Below are 13,296 nucleotides of genomic sequence, written 5' to 3'. Positions count from 1 at the left end.
TGATCCCTCTAACCATGATTAATGGCCCCATTCAAAGGTAAGGAGCTCGGAGGATAGCTTCTTTTACTGTAAACCTCAGTGCTGTGGCACGGGGAGCGCTCTACTCCGCTCCACTCTACCACAAAGACCAGGTAAAGAGCGCTGGGAGGACGCAGGTAGTGATGCAGCATGGGACTTGTGTGTGTGAGTGTGTGTTTTAACAGGTGTGAGCCGGTGATGGGAGGGCCTCCTCTGTTCATGTTTGATCATCAGTATTTACAGGTACAGAATATTTCCTTCTAATATAAAGTCATTCTATTTGTGACTGTGTAATAGAACCTGGTTGATGTAAAAAACAAAGTGTTACATTTGGTCAAACCTTCATCAAGTCTGAGGGTGTGTGTGTGTGTGTGTGTATGCGTGGGAGTGTGTACGTTCACACAGCCCCCAGGGTGCAATGATGGAAGCAGACGCCTGGTCTTTCACTCTCGGCAGGTGAGAACATATTCATCACAGAGGCCTGCCAAGGCTGGCGACACCCTGACTGTTACTGACAGTCTGCATCACTGCTGCTCTTTGTTAGTCCGTGCTTTTACAGTACATATTCTCCACAAACACTCTGTGGCCCCCAACACAAACATAATCAGCATTGGACTGATGATTATGTACACTCAAAATAAAGGAGTGAAAATCTAAATATAATATAATATAACAATATCATAAAAATATAATAACGGCTTTTGACGTTAACATGTTAGCTGTTAGGAAGTTTACATTAAAGGTTCTACGACAGACACACATGATCCTTGTACTTAAAATGTTATCTGAGGGGAGATGGCACTACTTTAATCTCGCTGAGCTCTGTCAACACATGCCGTCGCTGTGCTACACTGCTCCTGCCAAGTCAAGGACGTATACAAAAATGACAAGAATTGTTTTTGTTCATTTAAAAACGAACATAGCAAGGTATTAGCTTTATAGTTGACAATGAAACAGCTGCATAACATGAGAAAGCAACAATATGTAAAACCAAAAAAGGCAGCAAACACCTGAATCCCAGTAAGATCCTCAGCGGCTAAGTGCTTTTTAGTGCTTCTACTGTGCTGTATATTAATTGTTTTATAAAGGTGTTGAACTTTATCTTTTGTGGTTATGATGTTTAGACAACACTGTTTGATCTCGGATCTTTGATCTCTAACTACACTAGCTCGTGCTACTTTTGCTATTTAATAAAGTAAGACAACAGTCAACAATGAAGTGTACATTTTGTGTTTCCACACTTGAATCTCTGCCAAACTCAAGTATGCGTGAGTTAGTAATGCTACTTCAACAAAGTAGTGGGAATAATGCCAACAAATACTCTGGTTTAAGGCCGACTACTGTGGCAATAATCCTTCAACCCATTCTGGGATTAAACAACAGCGACCCCATTTGTTCATGACATGGCCAACAGCTGTGTGTGGGAGCAGGGCATTTTGGGTAATTTGGTACTTACACTCCTTGGACATCCCCACGTCCAGGCACTTCTGCAGCCGACAGTACTGGCAGCGGTTGCGTGTGACTTTGTTGATGATACAGTTCTTCTCCCGGTGACAGGTATACACCATGTTCTTCTGGATGCTCCGCCTGAAGAACCCCTGTGTGACGGAGAGAGGAGGTGATGAGGACAGGACAGGTTCAGGGGTGAGGGAATTTAAAGCAGCAAATAAATAAATGACTTGGCAAATAGCAGCGCACTGTTTGCCCTTGTGAATGGAGCTGTGGTACGGTTGTATATCAACATCACTGCTTTTATTATCTGCTTCAGTTGCATGTTGTGGATATATTGGGCCGTGTTTACGGTGTCCTCTCTCACTCTCCACTCCCTCCAAAGCAACGCTCCCTGGTGGCTTTCAAGGTTAAAAACAGTTAAATTAAAAAGCGGCACGTGACGTCAGAGAGGGACATTGAACAAGCTTGTGTAATCCCTCTTCTCTCACATTTCCTCAGGACGCCGTCCAAATCAGAAATGAATGGGAGAACCCTTTAGTCAAAGCTGACAGGGTGGAGGACGATTTCAAATGAGCCCGCATTTGGTCATTTTGGCTGAACGAGTAGATCTTCGAGGAGACAAGTTGTGTTTTGATTGCACAAAAAAAGCGAGGCATGGAAACAGAGCGAAACCTGCCTCCCACACAAAGGACACATCCCTCAGTAATAAGTTAAAACTCGCTCCCTGTGAACCTTAAGAAAAGCTTCATCTGCCAGAAAATTAGCTCACAATAATGGGTCATAAACCCAGTGACGGGAAAAGTCCAAAGAATAAAACACAACAGCTGGGGTTTCAGATGACTGTCGTATCTTAATCCCACAGTCAGGTGCCTCTGCCAATTATGAAATCTGCTCTCAAAGGCTGTGATGGAGGGGAGAAAATTACAGTACGCCAGAGGCCGAAGCACGGGAGTTAGACAACAGTGACTGAGCAGCTGGAGGGCCATTCATCACATTACATATTTTCCTCAATTCCATTCCTCCCCGATAAAATCAATGTTAACCTCGGTGCCCTTATTACTTTCTAACGTTATAACATTTCTCGTGTGTCATTTCTCGTGTGTCAAAAAAGATAAGAAAAGGTTAATTCAAATCAACCACATCTGCGTGAGTGCAGCGTGACATCAGCTTTATGCAGGTCAATGTCAATAATGATGTGACACGTTTAGACACAGGCCATGGTGCAAGGGTGGTGTGGTTGGAGGGGGAGGGTGGTGTTGGTGCTGTTGTGGCTGGTCACAGAGTCCCATCCCAACGCTTAAGGATTAGCATTGCTAACCGACAGATGGCTGCTGGACCTAAGCCTGCAATTTGTCCTTCGTGGATCACCGGTCTCATTGAGTGGACGTGATTCCCGCCTCAGAAGAACTATAGGGAGGAAGTGTGCACTCCTTTGTCATGTATCTGTTTCAGATTTGCCCTGGTGGACAGAAGGTGGACATCAAATGATCATATAAAATATACTACTAACTTTATAAATATATAAAATATAAAGTTTAAGAAGACTTAATGGGGGATGTTTCAAGCTTATTTGTAGGTTGATGTCAGTCCGAGCTGCTAAGGCTAATGCTACTGTCAGCCTGCCTCTGTGTGGCACTGTGACTGTGTATCATTTCCACTTTGATCCAACGTCGCCCCGACCCTGACCCTAATGTCATCAGGGGATTAACCTACTCCCTCCTGACACCATGAGGCCACGGTGCCTTCTCGCAGCACCTTCTGATTGGCTGATGAGCTGGGGCTCATGCGCCAGTTGATTGTTCCGGGCCCTGCCCCCCCAAACCTCCTTCTCTTAAAGAGTCATTGCTTCCTGCCGCCCATAAGCCTCTTTTTGTATCACCGCTTAATCCAGCCAGTGACAAGAGCCCTCAGCGGGCCTGTCAGCCACCCTGCAGCGTTCAGAGATGAAGGCCGCGACCAGTGCCACAGAGGGAGGGCCTGGGCGGTGAGGGAGGGAAGAACGAACAACAACATCACGCATGTGTCTGCTCGTGCCATGAACTCAACATTAACGGACAAACTGCTTGTGTGAACATAAGGCTGTTGTTCAAGGAAGTCAACCTGTGTGAGGACATGTTTTATTGTTGGAGTAGCAGACGGACGAGGGGAAGGGTGAGGCTGGAGAAAACGAGGATCCAGGGAAAACTGTTTAACTCAACTTTAACACAACCGCTGATCGATGGTGCGTCCCAGTTTGTGCATAAAAATGCCATTAGCTTTGGCTAATGCCACGCTAACTCCACATTCCCTGCTCTGCCCAGTGACTATAGAATGCACGTGGATACTGTCTGCTTTTTAACATAACTGAAGCCATCAGCCATCTTGTGTCAACGCCAGCATAAAAGTGGGAGCCAAACTGACTGAAGTTTTTCATCTTAGTTTCAACATCTGTGAATTGTGGTTTGTATGTCCCATATAGGGTTAGTGACAGAGAGCATTAAAGGATCGAAACAGGAGCTAAAAAGAATCCCACTGGGGCAAAGCAAACACCAGTAGTGGGAATGGTGTAAAAACATCATGAGCATCAGTAGCTGCTGCCACAGCTGACACAATATGAAAAACAGATACTTGGCAAGAAAGAAAGAAAAACACTTCAAACACATGGGGAGGTTGCCCGCTGCGTTCTTGCAGGCCTCAAAGAGAGAGAATAAAGACGACAGGGTGGGCATGCAGATTTAATGTGTGAGCGCCGATATCTACAGGGTGCTAGGGTGAAACACGGTGCCAGTGACGACGCGCGAGGGGCAGGAGTTAAACAACAAACGAAGGAGCTGCTGCCGAGAAGCCGAGCTCGACAACTCCCTCCTGTTTCCTGCGTGTGCTGCAGCCCCCAGGAAATGCCTTTGTAGTTTGGCACGCCGCGGTAAAACAGACACTGCTAACCCTCGTCTTACCCCGCTCTCTGATGAGGCAGCGTATACGTTCACATGCCTGTAGTGTTGAATTATTGAACAGGCTCTGCCCAGTCATCTCCTCTGAAGTCGGAGATATGGAGAGGGCATGCTGAATATTTCAGATTAGCACTGCGGCGGTGGAGTGGGCAGGCAGACGGTTTCACGAGCAGAGTGTTAGCAAGTCAACGTCTGACATGAGGTGTTTTTACAGTTGCATGTAAAATTTGAAAGGCTTTTTCCGAACTGAACTATGAGCAGACACCAGTCCAAACCGTCCATTAGATGGTGTTATGACGGGTCTTTAGTGTAAAAACACTCAATTATTCAGGACTTGTGTGAACATATGTTTCATGCAGAAATATAATCTTGGACTAATGGCTTTGTTTTCAACTCAGTATCACAGAGTGGTGAAACACACACGAGTCTCCGGTCCTTCTGCATGCAGTTAATATTTTATTTTAGGAATAGCACTTCAAATGCAGTCTTATAATATGAGGAATTAAATCAATACTCTGTATTTGTATTAGCAGTTAGCAGAAGCTAAAAAGGGTCAGCACTGTGGGTTCTGGATTTACTGACAGAATTACTGACATTTTACGCCTCTGTGCCTTCGCACCCCTTGAACACACTTGACCAGAATGTCCAACTTTTAGAAAGTTGGTTTTGTCTTCTAAATTAGCATGATGCTAAATCTGGGTCTTATGCCTTACTCTTTCTTATGTACTTAATAATTAGTTCTGTTTTTCTTGAATTATCTTTCTCTGTCTTCCTAATTGCTCTAGGGGGACAAGTTTCTGAATATGAATGTTTACATTTATTTTTTTTACATTTTTATCCTTATCATAACATGTTTAAAAAAACATTCTCAGGCTGAAGAGCATGCGGTTCTCAGATGTTCAGATTGGTGGAGGAATACTAACAAAATCGATGGACACTTTCATTATTAACATCTTGAATCAAGCTGCCAGCAGCAGTGAGGCTCTGCAGCTGATGGCATTATGTATTATTTATATATTAAACTTCCATTGTTCCGTAATAATCCACTTGGCAAATTGTCTCCTGGCTGACAGATTAAACCATCAGTGATATCCCCGATGAGCAATAGCCTCAAAAAGCTAATTACACTGTCAAGTCCGACTCAGTTTCTCTGCTATCAAAGGGAGGCGAGGCTGTGATTACTAAAGAGAAACAACCAATTACTCATATTCACAGCTCGTCTATTGTCCTACCTCCCCCCCTCTCCCCGCTTTGTTTTATCTACACCTTACCCAGGTTTGTGTCAAAAGGTTTTGTGTTTGAGACGTTAGAATTACAAAGTGCAGAATCTGTTTTATTCCAAACAGGTCGGGGAGGGTCGTTCCTCAGCAGCTGTAACTGACCTTGTAATTTCGCTTATTACACTATTTAATTAAAGTTTATACAAAGGGGAGCGATGTTCGATAAGCACAATTAAAGCAGATTAGAGCTCCAGTGTGCCGTCGCTGCAGATCGTCTGAGATCAAAGTCAAAGCGTCTGAATACATTAAGTTGTCGGCAGTGAGATTTTTTTTGTCTGTATGAGTCGCTCTGGGGTGGAGACGGTGGTGACACTGAATATCCTCTGTCCTCCTCACATGAAAACCATCTGATGATCTGCTCCACCTGACCACTCTGGTCACTCAGCACCATGACCATCGTCTCCAGATATCTACTCTTTTATTTTTTAAACTATACTCTGCTGTTAACTACAAAAGATGTAATGACATTGGTTTTAATGACTTCAATTTGACTTTGTATGTATGTTCATCAAAGTAATGTGCCTTACTAATCAAAACAGTACACGGTCTAATACACAGTGGATACACATGTTATTTATGCTCACATTTTGTTTTTCGGTAAACCGAAACAGAGTGATCTTAAAAAGGTGATCGATCAAATGGACATTTTTAATGGTTTGAAAGCTGTAGCATAATGACAAGAACAAGATCCTTGATTCTGGAGGCTAACCTCCGCAGCACGGCTCCACTGAACACAGGTATAATCTCCAACAACAGCTGAAGTTTGAACATTGAGCAAATGTTAACAACATCCTGTTGGAGGCTTAAACACATTTGGAATTAAGTACACAGTTTCCCAAGGCTCTGACCTGCGTCTCAACTGTTTTGAAACACTGAACCGTGGCGTGTGTGTGGCAACAGCCAGTGGTTAGGTAACTGATTATTTAGAAACCAGATTGAATTTTCTGGACATATTTCTAAATCAGATGCTGTACAATCCACAAAGACGTCCACACACCCATTTCTGCTTTTCTTTCTGTCCACACTGAGTCAACCTGTCATACAGTAAGTGTACAACATACAACACACACCCTCAGATTACAGAAGAATACAAACGATTAATCTAAGTAAGAATGCCGTGAATAACTGCTTACATATTTGTTTTGGCCAAATTTGACTGAGAATGGAAAAACCCGTCTTTCTATTCTCATGCGGGGGCAGCGGGGGCAGCGTGGAGCGGCGCAGACAGCAGCCGTTCGACTGCGCCTATAAAACAGCACAGGGGTCGGCTTTTATTTACTTTGTTAAATTTTTATAAGTCATGTTTGGGAAGCGGTTTTGAGTTTCATGGAGCGCCGGCGCTAAAGGCTAACATCTCTGCATGCATGTCTGCGTGCTCACACGTGTGCCAGACTCCCCAGCTTTGCTGCACTCTCCAGTTCTTTGTGCATTCTTTTCTCTTCCCCTCTGTGTTGTGGTTCACTGAGCATCTTCCCTTGTGGTGTCAATGAGTTCAGCTGTGACCCCGTCCACCTAATCTGCTGCACGACGACTCTTCTTCACTGTTCACGGCTACAGAGGAACATGCTGCTGCACTTGATCTCTTCTATCATTTCTGTCTGGACTTCAGCTCCCCGACCCCCGTGGGTACGTGGGGTTCCCTGCTCTTTTATGTCGTTTAGCTGTTAGCTACAGCTACTGCCCTCCTGCCTTTCTCTCTGCTCTGCATGCTGCTCCTCCCTCCCTCTGCACTGCTCCTATTCCTGCACATATGGAAACACAGACCACAGTATTGGCTCTGTAGTCAATAAGTCGGAGGGTGGAGCAGGCACCTGTCACCATCAACAACAATCTGCTTGTATTCAACCGCCCGTTCCCTGCCTCCTCCTGACCTCCTCCTTCTACACAGAGAGCTCTGTCATTTACATACAGTAAAAACTTCATTTCCTGGTGTTTGGTTCATTTAAGAGCGCATTAAAACCGAGCCAACATAAACAGAACAAGGAGAAAAAAAGGGTGGTGGTTCCTGACACATTGGCACTGTGCTGATATAAGGTTTGCACCTGAAGGCAACACTACACCAGATTCCACAGATCTCTGGTTCCCATCCCGCTCTGAAGCTCACACTGAAGTCCAGCCTCTGAGCCAGATAAAGGGCTGTATGTGTGAGTGTGTGTGTGTGTGTGTGTGTGTGTGCTAACACTGAGAGCAGAGCTTGTATTCATGCTCAGAGCAACTATCAGCTGATAAGAGAGCAGATGGAGGTTATGAGGCCTCTTCAGCACCTGTGTAATGCGGTTGTATTGATAACAGACGGTCAGTGTGGACACGTCAGCAAAGATATGAGCAGCAACAACACTTGAAGGGCAGGAGAAAAATGAAAATGTGTTAAGGAGTGTGTTACCTACAGACCACGTGTGTGTTATCTTGTGTTTAGGCGCACGTTGTGTTGAAAGATGTAGTTCCAATAGGTCAAACTGATGATTAGAGCGTTCAATAAAGTAACTGATAATGCCTGTGGATTTTCTCCTCTGCTCCATCTGCTCCAGACCCGACGACTCAACATGAAAGTTGCACAACTCAGGTTTTTACGGTGCTGGGTCTGAATAAGGCCAGGAGTCTCACCTTGCAGCCCTCGCAGGCGCTGACACCGTAGTGGTACCCTGAGGACTTGTCCTGGCACACAAAGCAGGGTTTGTAGACGCGGGGCGGTGGGGGAGGCGAGGGCGGGCTTGGCACTATCTCCTCTGAGCTGGTACTCTGGGTCTCGATAGCTGCGGTGAGCAGGAGAGAGCAGAGAGGGAAGGGGTTAGTGAGCGTTTTCAGATGGAGGGCCGACAGATTTGGAGCATTAATCAATATCGTTGGGAGGAAATACAACCTTAACCACAAATACACACACCAGTGCAAACACACAGCTTAAAAAAAAACCAAAAAAACCCCTCCAGTCCTGAAAGACAGTGCGCTGACAACAGCACTTCCTACAAATCAGCTGTGAACCTTATATAAATGGAAGGAGCCATTACCACTGCAGGTCACAGTGGGATCTGGTCTGTGTTACAGCCAAAGGAGGACATACAGTACACATACACGTACTAACTATAGGTGTGACAGAAAAAAAATTCAAGTACAAGGCTGTCTTCCTGCCCAGGCTTTGGTAGTCCCCACGCAGGAAGGAAGGTTTTCTTGTTTTTTGGCTTGGACCAAAGAAAAAGAAAGTCTCAAAAGACAGAATTGTTTTTCCCTGAAACCACAGTTTCCTGGGACTGTAAAAGGAGCTCAGATAGTTCTGGAGGGTTCTTTTTACTGTTCAGCTCAGTGTTTGATGAGGGAAAAAAATCTGGGGTGGGCTTCATAGATATGAACAGTTTTTATTTTCATGGTATCTTGGACTTTGACCTCAATATCCTGTGAGTAAACACACATCTTTATTTCATTAACAAAAAAAAACAACAAACACACACAGCTGAGCTGCAGCCTGAGTTCTGTTAGTGCAGAGAAGCTGTCCTAATCACAGTTTGCAGGTGGTGCCTTTAGGTGTTTCAATTTCCAGGTGTGTGTATGAGTTTGATTCTGATTTACCAGAAATAACAGGAAGAAAACTTTGAATATTTTGTGTTTTTTTGTAACTTTTGACAAACTTCTCTGGATTTCTTTCATGTTAATGTTTTTTTACCTGGAGGTTGTTGTTGTTGACTGACTCACCCATGACATTCAAAGGTTTGACAATGATGTGCATGTTCCATGACTATGACATCATAGTCATGGCAGATTACGCTGTAAATCACCATAACTTAACAATGACTGCGAATGCCTGAAACTTTAACCAAAAGCACAGAACCAGAAGAATTAGGGCGAGAATTACAGGCAGCCGTCAGGACATTTGACCAACTGAAGGTTGTCTAAATCTGATGAACATCGCAAAGTATCTGTTTTAGTGAACAGAAAAAAACAACAATGGAGAGAGACAACCTATTATGCATCAACATTTTGACCCAGCCTTATCAGAAACAGATCTAAAAGCGGGGCAATACAGCCAACAAAAGATTTTTAAGAAAAGGGAACAAGAGAGAAAAACCTAAATATGTAACATTACATATGAACTGGGCTGAAGGTCAAGGTGCAAACACCACAAGAGCAGTCAAGAGGAAAAATACATCAATGACTAAAATGTCTCTGTTCATAAACAAGTGAACTGGTGTCTTTATTCACAACTTAGGATTTAATTTTATCTGATATTTACTGCATTGATTATTTTAATACCACCCTTGATTTAAGGTGGCCTGTGTGTGTGTGTGTGTGTTGAAGTTGAGTCCAGGTCAGCAGCCCAGCTAACAAGAACATGGACTTATGGAGCTGTCTGCAGCTCAGTGCTGGTGTGTAAATAATGCATCTATATTTAAACAGCAGTCTGGTCCAATGAGAGCAGAGTACAGAGGACACACTCCACTTACAGCACCGTGGACGGGCCTCATGTATGCAGCGAGACAGGGCTGAAAACAGACGAGCTCTTCCTCACCCTCACCTACTCATACATCCTTCTGCTCCAGTTACAGTGCTGGTGCCCGTACAGCAGATGGTGCAAGAGATGACCACTTTAACAGTAACCAAAATAAATCAACGTGAGGGCCAAGAATGAAAAGATGGCCATCTGCAAGCATCGCACGACAAAACCTAGCCTTTTCAGTAACACGTCCCAGTGGGGTTTCAGATGATGGAAACAGCTAAGCCAAGAGGCAATAAAGCTGGTGTTGGAAAAATGACGCCCAAGCAGGTCTGGGAAATTAGGAGATTTTAATTATTGGACCCTGAAAGGGTCAAAGGTCACCTTTATGCCAGCAATTATTGTTCGCCTTTATGTAGGTAAAAACAGACAGAACAGAAATAGATTCAGTTTAGTAGAAATAAGACCAATATTAACAGGAGACTTGATGGAGCTAATTAAAGAAAGACCAACTCACTGTTTCTTTTCAATGTGAGTTTTTTTGTTGCCGTCTGTTTTGTGCCGACTGGGGGTGATTTTTTATTTACTGACAGCAGGAGAAAAAGTGAAAAAGGATACTGAAATTTTGACAAGAGTGTGGAAAATAAATGGAGGGAAGGGGAGAGGCAACGATGTGGTGAGCTTGAGCAATACACAAAAACACAAAACAGATGAAGCGATAAATTTGGTGCACAGCCAGTAAAAGGCAAGGCTGCCTTAGTTTTGTCAAGTTCCTCTCCTGGGGTTTAAGGGTTGAGTTTAAACACACGCACGGTCGTGCCTCGTCGACTTCAGAGGACACTGCAGCTCCTGGAGACTTGGCCGCCGCTTGGCACTCTCTAATTGTAAACATAACTCTACATTGAACGACAGCAAATACTACCTTTTATCATCTGTGGTTTGGTATGAAGAATTTTTGAATTTTGAAGTCAAAGACTAACAAAGTATATGATAAGAAAACAAAATGAAAAAAAAAAAATGGGAGCTTCAGTCATACATAGTTCCACACGGTTTTTATGTCAATATAAACCCTGACAAAAATGTAATAAATCTAGGGTTTTCAAATAATTAAAGTTTTTAATCTGATTAATCACATGCTGTGGATAAACGGCTAATCATAATTATTAAATATTAGGGAAAAAAATCCCACAAGGGGGGGACAAAAAAGTTCTTTTCACACCTCAGGTTATAAATGTACACGTTTTTTACAGTGATGAGTAGAGCCAATCAGGGCAGTGCTGCAGTGGTATCAAGCTCTGTGTTAGGTCTGCGGGGACAGCGATCATCTGGGCAAAACATCAAATAAGAGAGCGGTTAATTTAGCCTCTCACCACATCCTGTGTCACATCAGAGCGCCGAACTCGATCGCACGCAAGTCTAATGTATTTCCAAGTAAAAAGTGCAGCCTTTATATAAAATGACGTGTCTTCTCGATAGTCCTTCAGATTGTGTTCTGCAGTATCGGTGCATTGACGGAGCTGTCCGTCCTCATTTCAGATGTCCTGATTAGACACGCGTAGACCAACACATATAGTGTATGCTCTTTCTGCACATATGCACAGAAGTGCAAACACGTTGATGTGCTGAGGGCTGGACTGCAGCCATTAGAATGAAACTGTGATCACACACACACAGACACACACACAGACACAGACACAGTCTTAATGAGAGCTACCGTGAAAATGTGGGACACTGGGACAAGGGTCTTTGAGGGGGCTGGAGACTGTAATTAAATACAATGGCTGGCTTCTGGAGCCCCGTCAGGCTGGAGCATGGGACAAAACAAAGACAGGCCTATGTGGACGGAGAGGCAGAGAGAACGCAGCTACTTAGCCCTTCAGCAGTCTTCACCCGGACATTATTCAATGCCAGATCGCATCCAAGCTCCGATCATCACCAGCTCTCATACAAGACTGTCTATTGTGTGATCCGCAAAATCATGATGCACAAACACTGGAAGAACTGACTCACACTAGCCTGGAGAGCTTTCCGCGATATCCTTGCAACATTTTAACACTGAGGAGTTGTTGTGTCGTGCGAGGTTTCCAGGCCAGAGTCCATCAGGCGAAAGCAAAAATCACCACAGTAACTAATACATAAGTTACTGCTCGAATATCACTGTCTTAGCCAAGTGCTTGGGAGAAAGAACAGGCTGTAACTCTGTGCTTTGTTTGGTGATTCAGCCACTGGAACAAAAAGGCCCGACAATGCTGGTACAATAAAAAACAATCAAGCCAAGAAAGCTGCTGTACTTATGTGAGGAGGTGAAACCCAAACCTGATAACCCATACGGTCTGTGACACTGTTGTTACCCTGACACAAGAGGCTGCAAACAAGTCTGCAGCCAGGTATGTTGTCAGACCAGTCCTGCCCCCAGGCCATCAGGTGTTACCAACCAAAACAAACCTGACACGCAGCAAAAACAGACCATCTCTAAAGTACGGCGATGAATTATGGCTGACCATAACAAGAAACACCCAGAACTATTTAGACGTGTACCTGCCTTGTCAGAGAGCGCTGTCGCTGTGTAAAACAGTGAGAGATGGAGTGATCCCATTCAGATCCAGTTTCCTGATGATTGTGAAACTCCGTTTTTCCTCAAACAACTCCAAATGATCATTATGAGTATTTAACAAGATCAACCACTCCCTTATGTGAAACAGCTGTTCCCATACAACTCAGTCATTATTTAAAGAAACAGTACAAGTTCAGACAATTACCCACATTTTTCCCAGAATTCCCACAATGGGAATATTGTGACTTTCTGGTTAAGTTTCCTGATCTACTAGTATGGGCTTGTTTTGATATTTTGAGGACATAAAGAGCAGTCCATTTTTCTCATGTAGTCATGGACTTCTGTCAGCTTTATGTTGAAATCAAACCAGGTTCTCTTTAATGTAGACTGGATGTTATTAAGCTTCTGGATACAACACGTTTTCAGTGATATATACTAATTTGAATAGTGTCGAAGCCTTGGGATTTGATTTATTTTAATTTCCCCTTTCATAAGCATAATCACATAAAAGCATAATAAACACTGTGTATGTGTAAGTGTGCGTATATGTGTGTGCATGTGTGTTTGTAGCCTACAGATATCTTAATAGCTTAATGTAGCGTGGTGGTTCTCAAACTCCGTGGCAAAGCACCGGTGATT

General features: G+C 43.8%; 1 protein-coding gene across 6 annotated transcripts in view; it reads right to left on the bottom strand.

Annotated features, from left to right (window-relative positions):
- LOC103381752 (retinoic acid receptor alpha) overlaps positions 1 to 13,296 on the bottom strand; it is a 176,290-nt gene that overhangs the window by 20,915 nt on the left and 142,079 nt on the right. For all 6 annotated transcript variants that reach the window (XM_025057418.1, XM_017034297.2, XM_025057420.1 and 3 more), the window contains 2 exons: positions 8,285 to 8,433; positions 1,475 to 1,616 (listed from right to left, as the gene is read on the bottom strand). In XM_025057418.1, the coding sequence (XP_024913186.1) occupies positions 1,475 to 1,616; positions 8,285 to 8,433 (291 nt within the window). The remainder of the gene's footprint in view (positions 1 to 1,474; positions 1,617 to 8,284; positions 8,434 to 13,296) is intronic.

The sequence above is a fragment of the Cynoglossus semilaevis genome, chromosome 8 (genome assembly GCF_000523025.1).
Source record: "Cynoglossus semilaevis isolate Cse_v1.0 chromosome 8, Cse_v1.0, whole genome shotgun sequence".
Classification (NCBI taxonomy): Eukaryota; Metazoa; Chordata; class Actinopteri; order Pleuronectiformes; family Cynoglossidae; genus Cynoglossus; species Cynoglossus semilaevis.
This window is presented reverse-complemented; position numbering and strand designations above follow the sequence as displayed.